General features: G+C 34.1%; 1 protein-coding gene across 6 annotated transcripts in view; it reads right to left on the reverse strand.

The window, feature by feature from the left end:
- Window positions 1–12,605, reverse strand: part of CSMD3 (CUB and Sushi multiple domains 3) — a 580,220-nt gene that overhangs the window by 81,831 nt on the left and 485,784 nt on the right. For all 6 annotated transcript variants that reach the window (XM_038122727.1, XM_038122755.1, XM_038122747.1 and 3 more), the window contains 6 exons: window positions 12,055–12,264; window positions 10,397–10,585; window positions 7,325–7,502; window positions 5,117–5,262; window positions 1,395–1,475; window positions 122–235 (listed from right to left, as the gene is read on the reverse strand). In XM_038122727.1, coding sequence (XP_037978655.1) covers window positions 122–235; window positions 1,395–1,475; window positions 5,117–5,262; window positions 7,325–7,502; window positions 10,397–10,585; window positions 12,055–12,264 — 918 coding nt within the window. The remainder of the gene's footprint in view (window positions 1–121; window positions 236–1,394; window positions 1,476–5,116; window positions 5,263–7,324; window positions 7,503–10,396; window positions 10,586–12,054; window positions 12,265–12,605) is intronic.

Below are 12,605 nucleotides of genomic sequence, written 5' to 3' on the forward strand. Positions count from 1 at the left end.
GATAAATCCTGAAAGTCTGAAATAGTTTCAGTATGCTCTCTTATATAAAGAGATGCAGAAGTTATTTAAGGAATCACCACTGAACTGGTCTGGTGGCAGGAAAATAAAAAGGAAAAAAAACCTTGACAAGTAGGTGGTGCTCCATCCATCTGAAGTCTTTCCCCTAGTCGGCATGTCAGAATCTCATTACCAACCAGAGTAAAGCCTGGTTGACACTGGTACCTTATTATGTCTCCTGTTCAGAAAAACAACACAGGGCAAAACACACAAACAAAATAAGCATTAAACAACAATTAACTGGGACTTTTAGCTTTGAAAACATTATTGATTAATGAAGTTTCTTAACACCATATTATACAATGGGCTAAATGACCTCTGGCATAAACAACTTTGATTAGTCTAAGAAATGTGGTAAATGAGCTTTGTGCTGCACACTGTGCTGCATCTATCACTCCTTTCCACCACATAATTTATTAGATAGTTTGCTAAGTTTCCTGGGTTTGACTGATGCTATGTGAACCAAATGTCCACAGAGCTTTAAGCAATATAATTTATAGGATAAGCATTATGGAACTAAATAAAGGTCTAAGATCAAGTCAGTAATTCATACAATCCTGAAGGAAAAAATTAAATAGCAAATGGATTTGTTGATGTTATCTCAATCTGGCACTATGAGAATAAGAAATTTGCATTTTTTAATTAAGAAACCAAAAATTCATATAGTTTTATGTACCAATAAAAGTAAAAGCCTGCACCCAGCAGTTCTCATTGGCTTGTTTTACAGAGAGAAAATGAAAAAAAAAAAAAGAAATTTCTTTTTCTGACCTATACAACTAATCATATATTGGTGCATATACTAAAAAAAATATTTTCTTTGTCATAACATGAGCAAAACTAGCTCACCAGACATCTGAAATCAGATCATAAATCATATTTCTTTGAAATACAAGTGGCTAAGTAATATTATTGACATGTCTCAGAAAGTCAGAATATCCCCTTCTCTGATCTTCATAACTTTTGCAAATTTGATTTTACTTTTTAGGTCACAGAACCTTAATTCTGGCACAAAATATACCATTGTCTACATGTTGTCTTGTGGGTTTTGTTTGTTTGTTTGTTTTAGTGTAATATAATGTTTTATATTAAATACTATGAAAAATGTATTTTAAAATTAAGTCCATTACAAAGAGTTATTGTGTTACTGACATGGATGGGATTCAGGATGCATAAGAAAGAGGAATGATTTCTTAAAAAATGTTTTTTAAAAAATGTATTTTCAGATAAAAATCTAAAATATTACACATATCATTTCCATTCTGAAAAGCACCCTATGCACAGCAAGTTTATTTCATAACCAAATGTTGTGATTTTATTTTATTATATTTTAATATTACCTATTTCAAATTCATCATCCTCAGCTAGAATTTCAGCATTTGGTACATTTGCTGGAGGCTGGCAGACACGGAGCTGATAGGCTATAAACAGGAAGAAAGCACAGTTGACATTCTGAAACATTATTGATAACTATAGTTATCATAGCCATGCAATACCAGATTTAATATCCACATTAGCAGGATAAACATAAAAACTCAATTTATATTGAAACTTTCAAAAGAATCAAGATAAAGGAAATGAAAGCATTAGAAGTTGTGTCTGCATTCTCAATTAGTTATTTAGTTTTAGTGGCGAAATCCTCTTCATAAATAACATAAGAACTTTAGAAGTGGTTGCCAATTTTCTCACTTGAGCAATTCCAGTCAAAAAGCAAATATTTTTGTACTTTTCAATCATTGTTTCACTTGGGTTTTTTGTTTTTTTTTTCATGATACAGTTTTACTTTTGAACGTTTCCACTTTTGAAATCTTGCAATAAATACAAGTTGTGGAAACCCAAAGATTGTACATGGAGGCAGCATAGCTAATGGACAGAAGCATTTTGAATGTGAAATTTCCTAATAAACAAACAGTTGTGGAGTACACATAACCTGCAGCTAGTGTCAGAGAATAATCCTGCTTTCAAAATTCTCATTTGAAGTTTCACACAAACTAATGTTCTGAGATTTAGCACATGATACAACAGCCAGGCAAGATAACCATGTCAAATAAATAAAAAATAAGTAGGAAGTGTATGCAGAAGTGGTGCAGACGGATTTTTCCCCCAGAGATCTAATGAAAATGGGCCCATATTTGGAGACAGACAAAATACAATCTGATCTTAATACAATTAGGACAGAAATCTGGAAAAAGAAATCACTTTGACATATTTTTACCTACAGTGGAGTCTTTCCTGTGTTAAAGTGTATGTTCAGGATGAAATATGCTTGGTTTTCATTAACATTACATTTTCATACAGCATTGGTTTGTTGCATTTCTCTTCAGCACAAATTACCATCTATTTATAGCAGATGGCAGTTCAGCTTCAGTAATACCCATTCTTGGTTGCTTCGTGTGATTAGATCCTTTAGTACTCTAATTGGTCAAACTTTTGAAAATCACAAAATTTATACCGTAAATATGACCTTTTGTTACTAATGAGTCACCCTTATTTGATATCTTCCTATTACACCTTTTTTTCACACAGGTAATGAAGATCTATTTAAATCAGTGAGACAGAAAGTCAAACCAATAAAACACACCAATTAAACATGAAACAGCTGCGCTGTTTGCATCTTAAGAAAAATAATAATAAAAATCATGAACATTATTAAAAATTGATTCAATAAAGAAGTCCTACAAATCATCTCAAATGTCTCTCATTTTAGGGTAACAGGAGTACCATTAATTTTATCCCCAAAATTATTTATTTTGAATAAATTTGGCTCCTTGCATTTATTTGACTTCTTGACTGCTTTTCCTTCATTACTATAATTTTTGTCCAGCTGATATGAAGGATCATAGACTCCAAGATACAGAGAAATTTATTTGTCTTGACAACATTAGTACAAAAATAGTTTTAAGTTTCTTTTAACTAATCTTTGTGCTGCTTGGTTTGCATCTTTATTGCACATTATAGTCCATACCTGTGGTATGAAAATTTTCACAACAAAAGAAACAAGTAAAAGGAGATCTTTAGAGACACTTTAATACTAGCAAATTACTGGACCAGAATAAATAGCCTCAAGTTACTCCACATGAGATTGGATATTAGTAAAAATGTGTTTACCAAAAGGGCTGCCAAGCATTGGAACAGGCTGCCCAGGGAAGAGGTAGAGTCACCATCCCTGGAGGTATTTACAAGATGTGTAATGTGCTATTTATCAACATGGTTTAGTGGAAAATTGGCAGTGTTTGGTTTATAGTTGGACTTGATGATCTAAAAAGTATTTTCCAATCTGAATAATTCTATGATTCCAAGAGCATTTTAGCATATGTTTGGTCATATATTGATATATTAGTAGATATCAATACATATGGACTCACTAATGAATACAAAATGTCATTTTGTCCTTTGCAATTTGATACATTCAATATAGATGCCAAGATTTGGAATGGAAATTCTGATCCCTCTCTGTCTAGCCCTGCTGGAGTCTCTACTCCATAATCAATTGCTAGTGGTTTTTTTTTCATTGTAGGCTTTATGTAGTTTTCTGTTTTGTTTTGATTAGCTTAAAGTTCCTTTAAGCCCATAAATTCTGTCTATTTGTATTCACCACTGTCTTTAATAAGTCAAAAAGAAAATCTTCTAGTCACAAAATTTGACCGGCATCCAGAAAACAGGTTGTAGTGTGTTCATGTTTCCTAGGATGTTCAATCCAATGGGCCTTCACAAAGCACCTAAACTCACCCTTACTTCTCAATCTGTTTCCTTGTAACTATAGCAATGTGCAAGACACTTGGCCACAGAGGGTCTGGATGACTACAAAAAGAGGTAGAATTCAGTGAATTAATTCATACACATTTTCATTCAGTCAGTATTTACTTCAAGTTAATTAACTTTAACTACACTATGTAGTTCACTATCATTGAACTATATAGTGTAGTAAACAATATATCATAGATATAGTTCACTATCGTTGATATCTCTACAAAAACAACACTTCAAAATATCCCAATTTCAAAAAGAAATTTAATGTCCTCCAAAGCATAATTTAGGTTTCAAAGGAATTTTAGAAGCATTGAAAAAAGTAAAAGAATGCGCATCTTGAACTTTAGGGTCTTGATGCTGCCTTCTTTGTTCATGTCTCATCATAGTGCAGTGTGGCAGTGGGGTTTTGAAGATTATTTGTTTAGTCTCTCCCTAAAGTTATTTACCACCTGTCTTCCTGCCTTTTCTCTGTGGTAGTTACGATATTTCCAGATCCTTCCCTGTCTATCCTCCAAAAAGTCCTGCCCCTGCAGCTTGTCTGTCATTATTTGCTACACCCATTAATCTAGAAGCTTCATTGTCAGTTATGATATTTTCCTGCACTCATTAGTATGCATCTTTCCCTTCCCCTTCTCTATTGGTTTTATGTTTACATTTATCCCCCCATACCCCTCCTATCCAGCCCTTGATTTGCTGTTAGGCAGTTTTCCCCCTTGCAAAACAGCCCCCCCTTAACAGCTGCCCTTTTTCTTTGTTTCATGCCCTTTTGCCTCTGCCCCGCTTCGAGCTGCGGCACTGCAGCACCTGCACTGCTCCCGTCACAGGAGAGAATACAGACAGCTCGGAGGTACAAGGAAAGAGTCCTTCCCTCATTCCTTTATCCGGATCCTTTGACGTAGGCCCACATTTATTGGCCACTTCTGGCGGTACGGGACCCCAGCTTGTGGCCGAACCGCGAGCTCCTGCCTGCTGGTGGCTGAGGTGGGGCAAGGCCACTCCTGACGCGCGCCGAGGGGAAAGGGGGTCGGAGCTCACCAGTGACTGGTGCCACCCCCTTCTCCTACCATTGGAGCGCAGCGTCAGCACAGTCCTTGAATTTTTGTTTGACTAATAGCAAATTTAATATCTGTTCCAGAAGATAAATTATTTTCATAATTCGTGTTAGTCTTTCTTATGTTTACATCACCCTAGTAGTGGTCAATCATATAATTAATAGCAACTCTTCTTAGAAAAAGCAACTAATTTTTTTTATGTCTTGTATTCCTCCAGTGACCAGTAAAAACAGTGAAAAAGTTTAATTTGTCACACTTACCATGATAACTAAGTACAAAGAAGCCACTGGTAGTAAAGTCACTGTGAAACTTTATCAGAATCTGATTGGAAGTGCTATACACTGATTCTAGTGCAGTGTTGCCACTAAATTGTCCAATTTGAGGGGAAGTTTGGTCTGGTCCATCCCTAAGAAAAACAAACAGAATAATTTTTTTTTTGTTCTTTGGTCCAAAAATTTAATATGATTTCTCCAAATTTTAAGTGAATGCAGTAAATTTTCCTTAGATTGGACTAAAAGGCATGAGACAACTAAACTAAGATAAACCAGACAACAAGTGCTGAAGACATCATATCCTGTACGAGGATTGAATACTAATTCAACCACCTTTTGAAAGTCAAATTCTTATTTTCTAATAAAAATTTCAGCCAACTCAAAATTACTGAATTTGTGATTGTACTTCATCTATGTGTCATAACCTCTGATCACATTTTTGTATCTATACATTCAAACGTGGCTATCAGAAAAATAAATAAAACTAATAACTGTTCATGTCCTCCAGTCTTTTGAATTCGATCATCTCTAGGAAAATTTAGAGACAAATAGTGTTGTTATGATTAATTAAGAGAATGAATTTAAAATACAAGAATGAATATTGGCTTTGGCAAAAATAAACCCAAAATTGTAACAGACTACAAGATTCCCCTTGAAAACTGCATGTTGACATCAATGAATGCACATTTTATTTGTAATGCTTATTCTAAGTTACTTTTAGATATGCTATATTGTCAGCATATTTTAGCATAGCTTTTCCCTGCTAATTAATAGTTTTAATGTTGTTATTTATAGTTCATAGTATATATGCATATATATGAATTAATTTAAAGTTTATTTTTATGAGTGATTCAGTTTTCTCAATCAATGTGTTGCTCTGTTATGAATTTTACATAAATGATCATGTCTTTTTGACTCAGTTAGTGTCATGGTTTACCACTACAGGTAGGTATTATATATTTTTGGTCGCTTTAACCAAAACTGAGTATGATAGGCAGCTGATTAATTTCTTGAATCCTTCTTCATATGAATGAACTGATATTATTTTCTACTATTTTTATGATTTAGACAATACACGTACTGCTCAAAAGATCATTGCTACCTTATGGAGAAATGAAACACTCATTTCAATAGAAAAATTAAATCAAAGTTAGTAGTAAACAAAAATGGAACTGTACAGAGGACAGCATCATGGTACAAGAGTATTAAATGTTCATCCTTGTTTCCTTCCAGATTAGAATTGTCAAATAGTAAGCAAGAGATGTTTAAATTTAAAGGTTTTTTTTCAATAGCTATTAGCATAATATATTTTTTAAAAACAAAATAAAAATATGGATATATTTTATTTTGAAATTTTTGTAGTAATATGTTTTGTCCAAATTATGGCACATTGATCATTTCCCTTCTGATTTATCAGGGAAAATGTATGCTTTGAAGCATTTGAATTGTGAATAAAATTGAGGGGTTTTTGCATTGGAAATTGCTATAGAATTTTGGAGCTGCATTATAAATAAAAAGTATCCCAGAAATGGTATAGGCTACATAATTAAATAGTCATCATGTATATAATAAAATTTTTACATATGTGTACAAATGAGGACTAAAGCCATTAAATATCTTCAGATACGCGGTGGAGGGATTAATGCAATAGGCTGCTGCTGAGGGTCATCATGCAGAGCCATGACAGGCATGGATTCAAGTACACAGAGAACAGAATTTGTTTACAGTTATTGTAAGCTCAATTTGCTTTGTCACAGCCAAATGCAAAAAGAGCCTCTCATTTTATGTACTCTTAAGAATAAAAGAAGCCAACTTGGAAGAAATGAATGAAGTGTTGCCCTACTTTAGTTTCTAGTAGTCTTTTTCTAAAACACTAATGCATACATCTGAAACTCTCTATCACTCCTTACTTTCTTAAGTATTATTTCTCTTGGTTGTTTATGAGCTATTATAGCATACCTCTGTATGCTTTTCTTTGTTGGCAAACTGAGAAACACTATCACTGCTTTTGATTTCTTGTCCAGTCTTATCTAGAGAGAATGGTCCATTGGAAAACATGGGTTGGTGCAACTCAGTCATTTCTCCTAGAGAGAACACCAGTTTCAAGGGGAAAATCACAAATATATTCTTTTAAATTCATATTTGGCTATACAGTGTCACATGAAGATTAAATAAATGCCAAAAGTGTTTTCTTACCAGACAGTTATGAAATCATATATTGGCTCTGTTTGGAGAACTGTGAAATTGATGTAGATTCCATTCCCAGGTGGTACTCTTACAAGCCAGAAGCAGTCTTGAAAGTTTGGATACTCATCAGGGTATCCTGGAGAGTATATGGTGCCATTCATTGCAGTTATGTTTCCTCCACACAGAGCTATAAAAAAGACACTTTTTAAAACTAGCCAGTAAATGCTTTTTGCGTTCTATTTAGACTATATAAAAACTCTAGTTTTGAACGCATTTGCTACACTTAACTTCATTGCATGTGACCATTCCTGTGCAAAGAAAACAGATTTTATTCAGCCTTGTGCAGAGTCAGAAGTCTATTTTGACAGTATTTGTCAAATATAAAAGTAAAAAATAATAATTCTGATGCAACAAATACTATCAGAAGTGGAATTAAATAAATATATATACATATGGGGGAAATTTCCTACACAAGTGAAAATTGCATTGTTAGGGCTTTGTGTAAATTTCAGCCACAAATTAGCAACAAATCACACTAATTGTTTTCATGTATGGTCGCAAGAAGATAGCAAAATTAACACATGAAAGAAGGCACATACAAGGTTGAGGGGTGAGTGAAGATTAGAGGGGTACTTCAAAATTAAAACATTGTGTCCAACAGTATGAATAGTAATTTTGCATTTAGGGATACAAATTCTGGTAGATAAAGGGTAATATGTGTCAAAGAGTGCTAATTTTAGACATCATACAGTGCAAGAGTGACCGTACAGATTCTGGACTTTTATAACTCTGTATTTCTGGAGAACTAATAGTCCAAACTAGATTATTTTCTCCATATAGATTTCAGATGTATGTTGAATATGACACCACGTGGTTATATTACAGAAGAGAAATGCTATACAAGCCTAGCTCTGGAAAAGTAACCAAAGATTAAAATTGTATAATTTTCTTTATTTTGCATACATTTATTTTGCCCACTCCACCCCACAAGGTGCATGGTATAGCAATGCAGATTTTCTAAAATATGTTTAAAAGTGTTCAACCAGAGCAATTTTGACATTGAGGTTTAACATACAGGAATAATGTATCGTTTGTATTTAGCAAAAGCATATGTTATGGTTTATGTTTATAAACTTTGGTACTGAACTGTAGAGTAAGAAGTGATGCACAGTGACACTTCAACCATTCAGACTCAACAGTTTGGACACTGCTTTTCCTCAGCTTTAACCTTAAAGGCTCAAGGGAGTTTGAGCGATACAGACAGAAATTGTTTTGCAGCCAGCTCTTAGGAGAGTGAAAACATGGTCTGATGACTGTCAGGGAACAAGACTTCTTGGAAAAGGAGAGGGAACAGAATCCAAACAGGTTAAAGCAAGGGAGATGAGTTAAGAAGGGACAGAGAGTGTTAGATGATGCTGAGCACAGGTTAAAGGAATATAACAAAGCAAAACAAAACAACAACAAAAAAAAAAAAAAAGAAAACCAACTCAAAAAATATCTATAGAATATAAAAATGTCACAAAACCTTTACTAAAAATACCATAGTAAGTATCGGCACAAAACCCCATGTAATTTAAGAAATTTGTCTAGGAGCTGAGTAGTGTTGACAGTCTGTAATCACACAGCAAACATGGATCTTAGATCTCTATTATCAAGTTTGTGGATTTTTTTAATCTTCATTTTTCATATCAAATTAAGTAGCAACAAAGCTACTTTTCAGGAACTTCATCAAAATTGATATTGAGAGAAACAGCATGCTTTGGATATCTTAGAATTCACTAATTAAATTATTGGCTCCAGTAAGGTATTTCAAAGAAACAGAATCCCTGCATTCAATAAATTGTTTTGATTGTGAGGCACAGAAAATACAGCTAGAACTAACTAACAGGAAAAGCTAAGTGTTTAGCAGTTAAGACATGAACTATGAAAGCATTACTATTCCACAAGAGCCACAAAATGGGTGGTGAGACTTAATTATAATGAATTAACTTCTTCCCCTTTCAAAAAAAATGTCAGTGTAGGTGTCATCTGTCTTTTATATTGTAAGGCTTCCCCTTCTGAATTCTGTACCAGTTAGGTCCTAATTTAGCTACTACATCCCTCCAAAATTCCTAAGGCTCACCTGAGTCCAGCAGGAATTTTGAACAATGAAGCTTCTCATTTAAGTACCTAAATTTGGATATATGGCGCAAAATATAATGAAAAATATTGAGAAAATGGGGGAATGTTTTATTTTCTATTTGGGTGGTTGCATTTGGCTTTGGAGTATTTTTGGTTGTGGCGTATTGCTGTTGTATTGTTGATGAGGGTTTTTAGTTGAACATTTCTCTCCTAGTGAGGATGATAGTGAGGATCCCATTCTCCATGCTGTTTCACCATTCAATAGATCTAGGCCTTTAAGTGGAGGACTGACCTTCTTCAGCCTGCGGCTTAGAAACAGATTCCTTTCCATATAGCTAGGGAAGAGATAAACACTTCTACAGAACCATCACAGTCATTCTGTCTCCTTAAAATTATAGCTGTGTGCAAGTCACAGTTCTTCAAACCTTCTTTTTTGTTTCAAGCACAAGTGAAAAAAAACAAATGTAAAAGGTTAAAAAATGTAATTTAAAAAAATATATTTAGAAAAAAGCATATGTACAAACGATTTCACAGAGCGCTGGCTGGAGAACAATTTCACTCTAGACCACCTTTATAATTTCTTACTAACTGACAAGAAAGAACATAAGTGGCCAGAATTGGTAAATTCAATTTTTTAAGCCTTTTTTCTTAATTTAGTCCAGAGTTTTTACTTCATTGCCTCACCTAGATTAAAAGTGGAATGGGTGTCTACATTCCAGACTTTAAGCTTAACCTTCTAAAAGCAAATGTAGTACCCCAGATAAGTTTTCAGAGATTTCAAATTACAAAACATTTCAGCTTCTCTACTAAAATTTTAACGTGCAAAATTGAATACTTCCTTTGCAAAGACTATGCTGTAAATATGCAGGCCTCTGTAAATCAAAAGCTGAAATTACTTCAGTTAACAGTCTTAGGAAGACTTTCAAATGATGAAGGGTTTATAGGTCACCTGGAACTTACCTTCACATCTGGGGAGAGGATGATTCCAATTGCGGCTGATGCCATGAAGACACGTTAGAGCTGAATTTCCAATCAACGTGTAGCCAGGAAAACACTCAAATGAAATAGTTTGCCCCACAGTAAAGTCATTTCCAATAACAAAACCATTACGAAATGGTCGAGGATCAGGACAGCTTTGTAGCTGATATGCTGAAATAAATAACAATAATGGTAGAAAATCAGTAAAATAAAAATTCTGATTATCTCAAAAATAAGAGCTTTTAATTCAAATAACAATAATATGCCATGGACAGCCTATATGATGGGAACCAAAGTTCCATGATGCTGATGATCAAATAATTGATTTTACACCTGGAGAAGTACAGTGAAACCAGCTACCCTTTTGTGCTGCTAAATAACATTTATTTTTGCTGTTTGAAGATACTGTTGTGAGATAGATGAAGTGCTTTTCTGATCCAAAAGGAGTTTTCAGTTTTTACATTCTTCTGTTTAAGGAAAAAGAGAAATAAACATGTCTATACTTTTGCTTGTTTTTCACAGAAGAATTAAAAGACTCTTTAACGAACTGGAATATCAAAGACTTTATTGTGAACAAGTACAATTTGAAAACAAACTTTTCACACACATCTTTGATTTTTTCCAAGAAGATTTGAAGCATTGTCTTCTTATTACCAATGTGAGAACAAATAAGAAGTTGTGTACAGTCTGAAGTATAAGAATGTCATGTTGTATATATTTGAAAAAATAAGTTCTGTCTCATGTGGTTAAAACACAGAAAAGAACTTACCAGTTTTTTGACAAATGACAACATCTCCAAAACTATTACTGTTACTATTAATAGTATATGGTCTTAGGTTTTTACTGTCCTCAGCACTTTAGGCCACAAATTGACTTTTTCTTTAAAAGCTAATTCTTTTTACAGTGGCTCGCTTCCAGAATGTTACACAGAGTTCAAATCAATTTGGACTTGTTACTATTAAAAGAGTAATAGGAGACTGCTCTAAAGTAAAATCTCTTTAAATCACTCTTAGGTGTTATTTGTATAATGAAAACAGGTCTACTTTAAAAGACACATTTGACCTTTTTTCATGAACAGTGGTGATCTAATCCCTTTTAAATAAAAATGCAATTCTATAAACAGAACTATGATCTCGTGATCTTCACCAGCTCAACATGACCTACTTGGGTACAAAAGAACAAGAATCTTCAGAGAAATGGTGAACTAGGAAATAAAATGGATTTGTAGATTTTTGGGTTGGCATTAATTTGCACAAACCTACATCCATCCAGTAATACAAAACAATATTTAGATGTATACCTTCCAGAACCCATGACACAAAATTAAAATTCCAGTATGCTTCCAAACATTGAATAGATACGTTTCTTTTGTAAAGTCATGCAATGTAAATTAATATGCCATTCAGTTTCAGATATTGGCAATTATCTGTTTGCTGACATTTGACCTGATTTTAAAGAAAAAATATGCAATTAATTGTTTCTTTTCATCTTAACTTTCTTCATTCTTCTGTTTTATCTCAATGTTTAAAGCTTGGCACCAAAACACATAAAATCTTTTATATTTATTTATAGCAATCTCCAAAACCCCATAAAATCTATAATAGCCACCTTATTCTCTCATAAGAATGTCCAAATCTCACCTTGATATACAATATGAAATCCTTGTTTGTTCTGTGAGTAATCACTGTGAAAGTATAGGCTGGTTTCATGAGTTGTGCTGAACAGAGAGGATGGTAGCTGTGGGCCGCTTAGTCTCCCAATAACAGTGCTAGTTTCTGTAGATCCACTCCTAACCTCTAAGTAATCGTGTATGGTCTCCGTTGAGAAATTCAAAAATTGCAAATGGACACCTGAAAAACATTTTCAGTAAATAAACATCACCAAAACCAGGAGGGAAAATAAAATGTGTTTATCTTACACTGATAATTGCAGAAAATAACCAGGTGGAAATCCATGTGCTACCTGGCCAGCATCTGTGTCTTTCACAGTTCTGATGTGTGCAGGGCTGCACATCTGCCAGCAACCTTTAAATTGGACTAGACGGTGAGCAGAAAGGCCTCAGGTCCAGCTCAGAGTATCAGGCAGGCAGAGCCTCTCTGCTGGTACATCAAGGACTTGTGGAAGCAGAGTGCATGGGAAACACATGCGAGTGCTCCACATACACACTGTGGTATATGATGGTTTTGGTGAC

This window comes from Motacilla alba, chromosome 2 (genome assembly GCF_015832195.1).
Source record: "Motacilla alba alba isolate MOTALB_02 chromosome 2, Motacilla_alba_V1.0_pri, whole genome shotgun sequence".
Taxonomy (NCBI): domain Eukaryota; kingdom Metazoa; phylum Chordata; class Aves; order Passeriformes; family Motacillidae; genus Motacilla; species Motacilla alba.